This window comes from Accipiter gentilis, chromosome 6 (genome assembly GCF_929443795.1).
Source record: "Accipiter gentilis chromosome 6, bAccGen1.1, whole genome shotgun sequence".
Classification (NCBI taxonomy): Eukaryota; Metazoa; Chordata; class Aves; order Accipitriformes; family Accipitridae; genus Astur; species Astur gentilis.
The window spans coordinates 5,947,683-5,960,378 of record NC_064885.1 but is presented as its reverse complement, the minus strand read 5'-3'; the positions used below and the strand labels follow the sequence as shown (position 1 = coordinate 5,960,378).

At 42.7% G+C, this 12,696-nt stretch overlaps 1 protein-coding gene across 8 annotated transcripts in view; it reads right to left on the bottom strand.

Moving 5' to 3' along the window:
• Positions 1–12,696, bottom strand: part of FAM222B (family with sequence similarity 222 member B) — a 37,134-nt gene that overhangs the window by 11,285 nt on the left and 13,153 nt on the right. For 4 of the 8 annotated variants that reach the window (XM_049801809.1, XM_049801813.1, XM_049801815.1 and 1 more), the window contains exon 2: positions 3,327–3,454. The exons of 1 other annotated variant lie outside the window; for it this stretch is intronic. In XM_049801809.1, the coding sequence (XP_049657766.1) occupies positions 3,327–3,408 (82 nt within the window). In that variant the 5' untranslated portion in view covers positions 3,409–3,454. 3 more of the 8 variants (XM_049801810.1, XM_049801811.1, XM_049801812.1) reach the window with 3 other exon arrangements.

Sequence of the window (12,696 nt, the reverse complement as noted above, 5' to 3'; positions counted from 1 at the left end):
TGCGTACAACTAAGATTACGCTCCTTTTACTATGGACTAACTCAGCCATTCCACTTAGTCCTGAAGGTGATATATTTCCGAGCGTCCCAATGTGCTGCTTAAAACGCACTTTGCTAGTAGTTCCATAGGCAAGATTCGATGACTGTAATAATTAAGGCACCAAAAAAATTAGGAGAAAGGAGAAGGGCATTACGGGGCGAGCAAGAGTCTGAATATCCCATAAAAATATCCTACAAACCAGTAAAGAACAATTAGGTGTGGTAACTAAGTGAATGGAAAAGCAGCTAGAGTAGACTGAAAGAAAATGCTGGTATTGGAATACGCTCATAGCTTGTGTGCAACTGCAAGAATTCTGGATCAGGCCATAAAATGATGAGGCAGATGAACAAGCTACATTAAGAAAACAATGGGATGAGCTCCACAAAGCTACCTAATGGTAAATGCAAGGCTGAATACTTTTGTTGAAAAGTAATTATTTCATGTTTACTGTAAGGTAAAGCTGTGCATATGAGCAATTACCCCAATAAATTGGTGAGCTGCAAGTTCACACTCCCGCTAATCCCGTGGCAACCAATTCATCTGGTCACATTCCTGTGCGCGTCTCACCGCTGGAGCTATTTTTATCATGAAATGAGATATGTTTCTCTGCCTCACCTCAGCAGTAATGTAACATCTTTTAAGTGCATTTCACGTTAAGGCTTTAAAACCCACTGCTTTTAAAACTGCCTACGGTTAAATCTTCATTAACATTAAACAAAATAAAAACAGGCCTTCAGGATTCCTACCCTAATGAGAGCATCTGTGTTGGGACAGGTGAAAAACAGCTGTGCCCATCTTCTGCATAAAAATCTCAATTGCAGCAGTTTCTCTGCAGGCTTTACAGAAAGACCTCTCACCCCTAGAAAGGACTCAATTTAGCTGATGACCCCATATTCAGTCCCAACCTGCTCTTTGCTCTTTTGTTCCCCCTGCCCCCCAACAAAAGCTCTCCAAGAAGCACCTTTCACCTTGGCTTTGCAACACTGTCATGAAAAATCACCCTTTTTCTCCCAGGCTTTGCAGCACTGCTGCTATGTCCGACAGCAGCTATGGACACTGCCCTCAACAGTCTTGCCTCATGTATCCTGACTGACTGGTCAGGTTTATACTGGAGTTACTGGGAGGAAGGAGAGAATATCAGTATGGAGTCAGTGAGAAATCCCCTGCGTGGATAGGGATGAATTTCAGGATTAGCCTTTCCTGTGAGGCAGGCTGGAATTCAAAGAAAAATACTGAAATTGGAAGTCCTGTAGTGATTAGTTTCTAAAGGAAAAAATATGTGCATATTAATCCACAAAACTCCTACTTGCATAGACCACCTTTAAGAAAAAAGCCTCTTATTTGAAAGTGAAATAATAGTAATAAAAAAAGATAATTGAGCTAATGTGGATTTTTAAGCATTAATAAAAAGCCTGATCCAGAAAACTACACTTAAAAAATTACTAATACAAACACTCTAAGTCTGAATAAAGGCTGTCATGTGGAGTTCTGTGCCTTTTATAAAAGCAAGAGCACTATTATTAAAGACTGCTTCCAACCCCCCATCAAAAGTCACAAGTCACCGTTCATTAAAAATGCTCATTAACTCAGCTTTCCTTTGGCCAGGGGCTAGACTACTTGTGCATATACAGTATGGAGAGAAATGCACCAATTAATCTTACACACATCTGCAGCAGGGGTGAGCAAGGTCTATACGAGCAGTTTCATTTTCCATATAAATCAGAATAAACTGGAACAGCTGAGCACTACCACTGCCAGCCAGTGCCTGCCAGCTACTTTATGTCCTAAATTCTTTTAAACGCAGTACCCGGAGCTCTTCAGTAAGCAGGATACAGCAATTCTTTTCAGCACAGGGATAAGCAGTTCTCAGAAACAGCATCAGGTACTATCAGGTTAAGAAACTGCCCACATACCAGCATGTTGCCTCGTAAATGTGTTATTAGCAAATACCTGATTTATGCACAGCTACCCTCACATGAACCTCAACAATTTGCTTTCAGAACTAAGCTTTTCAATCCACCAAAGAAACTTCACATAATGCAAGGACTCAGGCACGTTCTCACAACAACAACCTATCTTTTGAATAAGCATGTTTTGGTCAGCAAAGCTTGAACTGGAAATGGAGAAGAGAAAGGAGAGGAATGCCTGGTTTCATGCCATCTAAGGAAGTCCTTTTGTGAGAAAAGATTTCTACTATTGTCGAAAGTGTCATTACAATTACCAAGCCTGTGGAGTTAGCATAAATGCTATGCAAGTGCTGTGGGGGAGCACACGTGTGTACGTGAACAGTGTCATCCACTTCTGGCAGGACCAGGACTTTGAGCATGTCACCCTTAATTGCAAAATTCTCTTACCTATTTTCAGTAGCATCACAAGTCTTAATGTATTAACAAGTTAGCTACAACTGGACTGTAAATTACTTTGTTTTAAAGAGCAATGAGTTCATCAGCAAACTGAGGGTACGGAGATCTCCCATGCACCTTTCAAATACAAGAGACAGGTCCCAGCCCTAAGAACCAAGTACACAGATCTTACGTAGAAACCTTGGTATTTCTGAAATTTCAGCTGAACAATCAATGTGCAACTTCAGTGATAAAGAGGAGAGACAGAGTAAGATTTAAAAAAATCTGTAGCCAGTAAACTTACATTTCCAAGCATAAGTCGTTCTTAAAAATACTAGCACAACTATCAAAAAAATGACTTAAGTTATCAAAAAAGAATTACCAGAGTACTCTGCAGACATATTTTCAGAGGCACCAAAGAGACATCAGAAGGAAGATGGAAACTTTGAACTTTAGTAATTTGGGCTAGATCACTAATATTTGCAGTATATGCCCCAGGTATGTCGAACAACAGAGTTGCTGACCTCAAAAGGTTTGCATTAGCCTGATCCAACTTCTGTTGGTGTCTAGGAGTAAGTAATTAAACAAATGGAAGTGAAAAGGAGTAGGGAAAAAGTTGTGTTAAGAAGCAAGTCAGCTGGCACACTTTTAGCACAAAATGTTTTCAGCAAAGAGGCACGAATCTCACAGAAACCTCACTTGCATTTCATCTTGCTGTGGTTAAAATTAACCTTTATAAAGCCAGGAAGGGGGGAGAGCTTGCTGCACACACGTGAACCTCCACAGCGATTTCTCAGAGCCATTATTGATGGATGCCTTGAAGGCATAACAAAAGAAAGACTAACATTAAATAGTTTTTCCACTGTATCCTAAATGTTTATGTCACAGCTGTACCAGAGCCAGATTTAACAGTTAACCACATCCTGCAGACAAAACGTCACTCACATTTCTGAAGTCCAGTGTTCATCTGCGTGTAAGAAAGAAGCTGAAAGGAGAGGTCACCTGGTCCTGGCAGACAGGCCAGCATGGCAGACAGGCACTAACACAACATGGGGCATTCACTCCTCTGCACACTGCAACAACAGAGAGACAATTCAAAGTTATAATACAAGGAGGAACAGAGAAAAGAAAGCGGCAAAGAGCCATCCCTTGGTGAAGGCCTGACCAAGCACAGATGCGCCACCGCTGCTCTGGCCCTTACTGCATCTCAGAACGGCAACGGAAATACTTCAAGAAGTGCATCGTCTGCAGGGTTAAAACCAAAATAGCCATCTCGCTCTCCTCTGTTGCTTGACACAGAGGATAGTCCATAACTCTATCCTCAAATTTCAAAGGTGGTTGTTATGAATGGTAAAGAAACCACCATCATTCATTTTACTATATATTGAAATGCGCTGGCTATCTACCAGGTATAGCCAAAGCAAGTCCTCTGGAGAAATCCTGTCAACTGCTCTTTTACATTTAATAAAAAGGCACGGCATGCATAAATTGAAGGCAAAGTATGCAGCACTCTGCCTTGTGGCAAGATTAAGCTGCATGCTACAGCTTGTAATTTCTGTGGTCCATTAGGCTGAAAGATGAATGGCTACAACTTCCTTCATTTCATAGGAGACTCGCTGACCTGCACAGCTCTGGGTTAGACAAACGGCAAGACGTGCCTTCTGCACAAAGGAGCTGCAGAGGTGCCACCATCCTCTACTGCAGAGGTTCAGCATTTAGGAAATCAAACCTCGAAATGAATGCACTGAGCACGAAAGCCCTTTATATATAAACACTGCAGAGCTACCCTCAAATCCCATCACTGGCATACAAAGCGTTGGGTCCCAGCAACAAAGCTAACTCAGACTCAAAGTCTCCCAACGTTACTAGAATTATGGCGAGAAATTTAAGTTGGAACAAGGTCTCTAGAGACCACCTGTCCCAATCCCCTGCTCAAATACCCCCTGCTGCAGCTACTGGGACAAGCCACAGCCAGCCATGAGCACTTTAGAAAGCTCTGGGAAACGGGCTGGCTGACCCAAGCTGGAGAAATCAGTTGACTTCTCCTCCTTGCCCAGATCTCTGAAAGCATTGGTACTGCTCTACAGGGAGTGATTTTGCCAAAACACCCAAGGAGCAGCTAGAAAGGCCTTGGGGCTTGTTATATGACCCCCAAAACATGGAAAGAGTTGAAGGCTTCAAAAGTTATAGGCTGATTTAATTTCAGTCATTGTTTCACAAACCCCAATTAAAGCAACTGGGGAGGCATTCAAAGATCAAAAGAGGCGAAGCGGAAAGCTCGAGACCGACACGAGAAGCCATGGCTGCAGAAACCCCGCAGAGGCCACTTCTGAAAGAGCCGTACTGCTGAGGACTGCAGGACTGCGTAAGTGATGTGAATGAAACCTTTGGATGACACCCGACGCAGCAACGTCAGCGCTGCGTCCTGGATAGCACCACTGCCTTCATGCTCCAGAAAGCTCTGAAAGCCGATTTCTCTGCAGGAACGTTTTAAAGACTTTAATTTGAAACCTAACCTCACGCCACCATCACAATCAGACCGCCCAAGGAGTACTTGCACCAATACAGCAAACAGCGTGGATTTAAAGCTTTCCCATAGCACAGCAATTACTCTCTGTGTAGAATTCATTAGCTCCATGTTTATATGCACCTCCTCAGTTCAACATGCAAAAGCTGATTAAACCAGCGGCCAAGAAACCTCATACAAATATTAATTTACAAAAAATTCTGCATCTTCTCTGTGCCAGTGCTCTTAAAAGCTGACCGAGCGTTGCTGAGCGAGCCCGTTGGGTGGCACTGTGACTAACAATTAAAAATAGTTTTGGGCACTGAATGTCAGCTTGACAACTCCATGCTATTGCCCATTCACCCTGCCCACTCAGAGTAACGGTGACTCAGTGCCGTGAGAAACACACAACCTCACCAAGCTGCAGGGCTGACAGCACAACCACCAACAGAACAAGTTTACATCATTCTCCATTTCATCCCTAGGAGACAGTAACAATCTGCACTACCAGAAGTCCAAGATACATACTTGTAAAACGCTGTAAAATAAATCTAAACCCGGATTTTCTTCCCACCCTCTGTAGGAGGTGGAGTTCTTGGAGTCTTTCAGAAGGTGTTCAGAAATGATGACTGAACACCTCTCACACCCACAACATAAAAAAATTGCTTTAGGAACTGAAAAGTTGCTTGACCTTTATAGATGAGATTCATTCATTACTATAAGTATGCAATGTTCAGTGAAACTTTGCAAACAGCCTGTGGGCAGCAGTTTCTTGCCCCAAATTATGCCCAGCAAGACCAAAAAGACAAAACAAGAATCCAGCTCCTTTTAATCAGAAGACAAAACCACTGTGAGTTGCCAGAGCTTTACCTGAGTAAGCAACAGAAACACTCACAGTCAGCAAGAAAAAAATAATAATTGTGTTTTCCTTTTTTCCTCATTTCATCAACTTCAGAAGACTGGCAAAAAAAAGACCTATTTCACAGCAAAAAGCAGACAAACAAAATTAAGAGCCTTCACCATAGTCAGAAAACCATCAGATCACAGCAGTCCCATATTCACCTAAACATCTACCCCTTACTCCAGTAACATCTGATGCCAGCCCAGCATTACTTCCCAACCCTGCACGGCCAAAGGGCCTTAACCGATGGCAAGTTTGTGTGCAGCCCCGAGAGAGAGAGAAAAGCGCTCTGCAGCGCAGCACTGCACTCAACGTGCTCTTTGAACAAGTAGCATTTCTGACAGCAAGATATGCAGAGGGTTTGCTCACCTGCTCCGTCATTAACGCTCATTATAGCCTGAACACTGTGACTCTTTGAGTAAGCCTCTTGCTGAAGTGCCACAGAGAGGCTCAGCACCATGCACACAGCAATAAACAGGATAATGGCACATTAGGAGAGAGAACAAGTGATTAAGAGTGGTCACAGCATTCAACTCGGAATAGCCAGGCTTCTGCAGTAAGACAGCAGTATTTCCTTGAAGGTCAAAACATGTATTTACAGAAGCTTTAGCTCCAATACAGAGAGTAATGTTTCAGAGAGGGCTATAAAGGCAAGTTTTTCCCGCAGGCAGATAATCATTTTAGGCAATGCCAAAGGTTCATAAAAGACTGGGGTGGCAATAATCATTTTAAAGGAAATACTGGACTTACAAAAATAATTTGAAGTAGAAGCATAAAATCATTCTTTTAGCTTGATTTGCAATAACCAAATTGATGCCATCTAGGTCACTGCTGAGCATTAAAAAAAAGAAATTCAGACTTATATAGAAGTGCTGACCATAAGTCCATCACTGAATTCCATATTATAATTAAAAATCCTGCTCCAATTTTTGTTCTCTATGAAATTAATATAGTTTTTCAAAACCCAGATCTCAGTATTTGAAAACAAAAGCATTTGAAATATCTTTACAAAAAAGCCCGTTCTTTTTATTTTTGATAGAAATTAATTAACATTCATTCCCTTTGAGATACTCAGCACCTGACTACTACTTTCTGACCTGACTCTTCTTCAGCCCAAGCTAGCACAGACAACTCCAACATAACACCCAGCTAAAATGAAGTGAACCCCCCCCCACGGACTGTATTTGGGATTGAGGTGAGCACTAACGGCCATCTCAAACCGTTGTTACGCAGTCTCAGGTTGGCAGCGCGGGGTCTTGTCACAAAGGCAGCTGGGCCCATCATCCCCTCCTGCGCTCAGCTTTATTGCTTCTAATTAGTCCAGAGCGGGAGGTAAACTGAACTTGGCACGTCAAGACTTCTCACTAGCAGACTTGGCTCCATGGCAGCAACTTGTGTGGGCACCAGCACCTGCAAAGGTCCCTGCAGGGCTGCTGCCCCAGCCCCTCCAAAGACAGCAGGGTGTTACTGGGGGAACCAGAATGGACACAGTGAATCAAGACCAAGGGGTTTTTGCACTGTACCAGGCTCAGTAATGCTGTCATCTAAACCAGTCAGCTGCAAACTGCAGAGCAAGCTGACAAGAAGGCTTTGGCACCTGGCAATGGAGGGCAGCTGTAAAACTCTTAAAAGTTTTTAAATTGTATTTTAAACTGATTCTGTATACTGCCAAACACAGCGTAACGAGCTTTGTCTTGAAAATACATATAAAAAGATAAACTACATTCCTGGAGGAAAACAATCTTTAGATTGGAATAAATAAATAAATACCCCTCTTTGAAGTGATTTTAATCTAATCTGGCTGCAGGATATAATCTTAACAGCACACTTACTGCAGGACGGTCTATGAAAACAGCAGGTTTAGACACATGAACAGATTTTTTTTTTCTCCTAAGAGTTATTAATAATTAAATCAAAGCATGTTAAGCTTAAGAGAAATTTGCAGTGCTTGGGATTTGGGGGTAGTTGTCACATCCCCACAAGGACTGTTATGTTCAGCCTTACCTGCACATCAGGGTGTTTTTTGGTCCAGGCAGCACAGTGTCCCCTGCACTGATTTTCAGAGTAAGTCCTGTCACCACCAAGGCTCACTGGGTAGGACGGAAGAACTTGCCTCCTCCCACTGCCCAGGGACACCCTCCCTGTAGATCTAAGAATCAGTTCCAGTAAAACTTACCATGATATTGCCTTTCTGGACAAAAAAAAAAGATATATTATTTTCTGGCTGATATTCAAAGCTTAGTATTGCCTCTGCCAGACCCAGTGCTCCTCAGGCCGGGGAGTACTTTTACAAGCTAGAGTAAAACCTAGGTGTAAAGCAACTTGGTACTACTAGGAAATTCTAATACTCTAACACAGCTTTATCATTATATAAACAGACCACATATGCAGAGTTATTGCCAAGTTTTTAAATACGCCAGTCTCTGAAGCTCCCAAGAGGCCTTACAGGGTAAGCACACAAAGGAAACACTCCCCACAAACCATCCCCGGCCAGTGAAATATGGGCAACTGAGCTGGTTTAGACGAAAGCAAGCTGGTGAAGTCTAAAGTTAGGTTCCTGAAAGTAAACACGCATGTCTGAAATTCCATGATTAACTGTGGGCTTGTTCACAAAGCCTGGGGCCAGGAGGAAGCAGGAGCATCCACCCACACACAAAAGAAAAGCTCCAAACTATTCCAAGTTTCCAGCACCCTGGGGTCCCGTAAGCTGTGTGAGGGTTGTTAAGCGCTGATACGCTTCGCTTCTCCTCGTTATTCACAAGGTAGTCCCGTGAAGTTCCATAACCGCTGGTGGGATTTATGGCAATCCCCAAGCACACGCGGCACATTCCAAGTTCAGCATATATAAATGCTGCAAACAAAAACAAAAACTAACTCGGGTTGTGAAGTTTCTTTGGTACAAATGTCTGTAAGAGCTTGCCAGGAAATGTAATTGAATCCGGGCCAATTTTCATGCTCCAAGGGAAACTCAGTGTCTCATTTACCCCCCAGCAAGCTGCTCAAGACCAAATGACACTCATTCCTTTTCCCTCTCCCAAAGTAACCTAAAATTTAGGGGTTTCAAAAATTTGTTCACGTCAACTGCTGATGCTGAACCCCCCGCCAATCTCAGCGTTCAATATGATTCCTTCCAGTCAGCCATGCCTTGCCTGACAGTGTCTAGACTGATCCTGCCGGCTTCCTGCCTTTCTCCAGCCCTAAAACTCCCCTTTATTCTTGGGCACTTACCAGAATGGCCCTTTCCCAGGACTGCTGAAGAGCCAGAGATAAATCTTACCGTTTCCTGGAACAAAATTACCAAACTAGCACTGTATTCATCGCCGGCCGGTATCACATCCTCTTAATGTTTTATAAATGGAAAACTGCAAAATAATGCGCAAAGAGGTAGTCTTTTGAAATGGCAATAAATCACAATAGCATCGAGTGTACTTGGGGATAAATAAATAGGAAGACTGAACAATAGAAAGTCGCCTTTTGTAACATGGGGAGTGCACCGTCAGCATCTGCCAGCACAGGACCTTTTTGCTTTCTGCGTTCAGGTGGACCTTTTGTAGAGCCCTCCAACAGTTTCAATCAAAATCAATTTTTGCTTCTTGCAGTTTAATTAACTATGATTTTGCTTGTGAACCATTTCACCTTTTAGGCTGACCTCCATTTATAATGTTACTCAGGCAACAAAATTAAACAGTTTGGAGGGGAAGGCAGAGAGAATTCAAATGTATGTGAGGTGCTTTGGGAGAGGGGAGGCACCTGCTACAGCACAGCTCTGCTCCTCTCCCCGAGCTGAGAGGGCAATGCTCAGCAAGGAAGAAAATGAAGAAGCTTTGGGGTAACAGCACTTAAATGGAATATTGTTCACATCACACTCCTCATGCCCAAGGGCTACCACTAAAGGCTTCTAGGTGAGCAATTTTGAACAGGATGTAGTGCAGTAAAAAAAGCCAAGGCGGCGGCTCTCGGCTCCAGGCGGGCAGGTACTGCCACATGTGACATCAGCTCCATCAAATTCACTCTTCGGATAAAGTAGCAGTGAGCTCAAGGTTATGATCTTAGAGTTTAAAAAGCCTTTTTTTAGGTCAGTCCCAAGAGATTATTTTAAAACACAGTACTACGCATCTGCTGAAGACTAGAACAGTTGGCTTTAATTGTAAGATGGATTTTTACATAGCTTCTGACCTTTCATCTAATTGAGGCCTAAAGAAGAAAAAAAAAGAGGAAAAGCTATACGTCACTTCAGTTATTAAAATCCATCAAGCTCAGACTTTAGCCTTGGGATAACCACAGCCAAAAAATTGACTTGCAAGTAATTATCACTGCTATCTGCAATAAAAGTTAATTGGACATAATTGAACTAAAGCCCTAATCTGAATGAAGCTGTTGCTGGCAAGAAGCCTGCTCCTGCCTGCACTTTGCAAATGAAACTCCTAGCAGTAAAATGGACAAACAGGAGGCTGCTTTTACAGTCTGCCCATTGCAAATCACAGCGCAATTCTGCAAACAGCTCGTTAGCTGGGCCAAGATAAAGCCATTAGGAGGGCCCGTCCTCACCAAACACACCCTTTGACAATACCCAAACATGGCGAAGGCAGAGTTTCAAAAACAAGTTTCAGTATTTCTGACCTCTTAATTACATGGACTGAAACGTAAGATTCATGTCACGAGATGCTGGTTTCATCAGCCCTCGAACGCTGTAAATACCAGTAAAAATAATGTACTTTTTGAGCACGTAAAGATACCAACTGAAAAGGTTTTCAGTGCTGATAATTTACCACCTTCATGCAGTTCAATAGCCTTTCCTGTTCTAGGACCAGCTTCTTTCAACTCTGCAGCAGAGCAGACAATTAGCTGCTTTTTGTGCTCAGCCCATGCAGGTGGCTGGGGGAAGGGAGCGTTAAACTAAATTCCTGCTGATTCGTCCATTTATATTTTGCATTTTTGTTAACTAACAGACCAGAAAGCAGTCGTCATCCTCCATACTACTTTAGAACTTCCTTCCAATTTTAATTATTAACACTCTGCCCTTCACCAAAGCGTATCAAAGCACTTAACAAACATTACTGAAGCCACATAACCACTCTGAAACCGACAAAAATTGCACACAACTCCTTTTACAGTGGCTTAAGGTTTTTTTGACCAGATTTATGTTAGAAGACTGGTGTTCTGATTATGGGCTAGCCTATGACAGAAGAGATCGAGGGAAGTATCTGGCTCATCACAGGTTCCTCATGTAATTTTGGATGAAGCATTTAATCACCCGATGCCATGGTTGCTCCTTATTAAAAGGACAGCAGTGGGTGACAGTTTTCTACAACTGAAGAAGATCGTGAAAATAAATGAAACTGCAGAACATTCAATACCACCTTGACTTCTCAAGTCAGGCTTACAGGGTCATGGTCTGGGCAGTCTCCTGGGGAGAACTGGAAGCAGATCACCCTTCCCTCTCCTGAGTACTATTTGCTCACCACTGCTCCTCCACATTTTCGCAGCTCAGAACAGAACTTCTTAACTCAAGAAAGCTGCAATGGAGAACCAGTGACATCAATTCCCTTTCATGACCCAAATCAGTGGCTTATTTTACTTTGCTCAAAGCCCTCACCTCTTTTTAAGTCTATTTTTAGATTTAACTCTGTATTCTGCAATGTGGCAGGAGCTGACAGACAACACAGACGTAAGTAGGTCTTGCCAGGTGTTGCAGGCTGCTTCTAAGGCGAAGGAAAGATGTAGAAAAGACAAGTTGGGACGATTGTAGGGCCTGGCCAAAGCTTCAAAGAAGTATTTCTGGCTGTGCTTAAAACACATATGCTAGTGGTCAGTTATGAGACAGATGAGATACTACTTTTACCATGGGAACATATGCAAGAAATAGGAAAATCGACCTGCCTGAAGTCAAAAGCTATTTGAATAACTTTGTCTCCTCTTGAGTTTTCACTACACTAAAGCACTCTGACCTTTAATTAATTTTCTTTCTTCTTTTATACGGTAACCTCCAATTCCAAGTTTTTAACGCCATACTAGTGGGAAACAGGAATGAAGAAACAGTCTGGGATGTATCTTAGTTACATTTCACAGTGCATAAATCTGCACTGTCATTTAGGAGAGGGAGTAAAGGATGCTACAGTTGAACTGCAGCAGTTAAGAGCAGAAGCCAGGTAAATACAGCATTGTCATCAAAATCATAACTTTCCCAGGACATTAGGCTTACATTTGCATTTTGAAAACGCAAAACAGACTCCCTACCCATCACTGTAACATTTGCAGAAGATACCATTTTCTTCAACAAGATACTGAGAGGCACAAACAAACATTCCTTCCTCCAAAGCATCCATTATCCTCAGGGCAAATGAAACCGACCTTCTTAAATGCTCAAGCAGCATCTATAATATCACAGCAGCTGCTATAAAATACGGAACAGGCTTACGGATAGGAGTGTGCATGTTTTCATGTGAACATGAGAGTATTAAGGTTAGCTGAAATGACTTCTATCCAAAGCAAACCCATAACAGCCAACGACTACCAAATTACAGGATGCTGCTAACACACACCCCAATGGAGGCACCACAGATTCCCACCAACAGACATTCTCCATCCTCGTATGCAACTTCCTTCTGCCTTCAAGCGATAAGAAACCAAAATACACATTGACCCCTTTGCCATAGCAGAGAGTCTGCAGTTATAACCTCAACATCATTAGCAAGAACGTGCACTGCGTCACTATTATGTGAAGCTTTCCTACGTGTTCAATGTCTGGGAGAAGCGTAAGGTTGTAATTCTGGGGTTTACTTTACCACAACATGCAAGAGCTGTGAGCTTCCTCAAGCCACTCTCTGCCAGAGTTCCTCCCTCTCAACTTTCTTGCCTTCCCAGATCTGAAAAGGAAGCTTTTCTTAAGTACAGCAAACAGCTGCCTA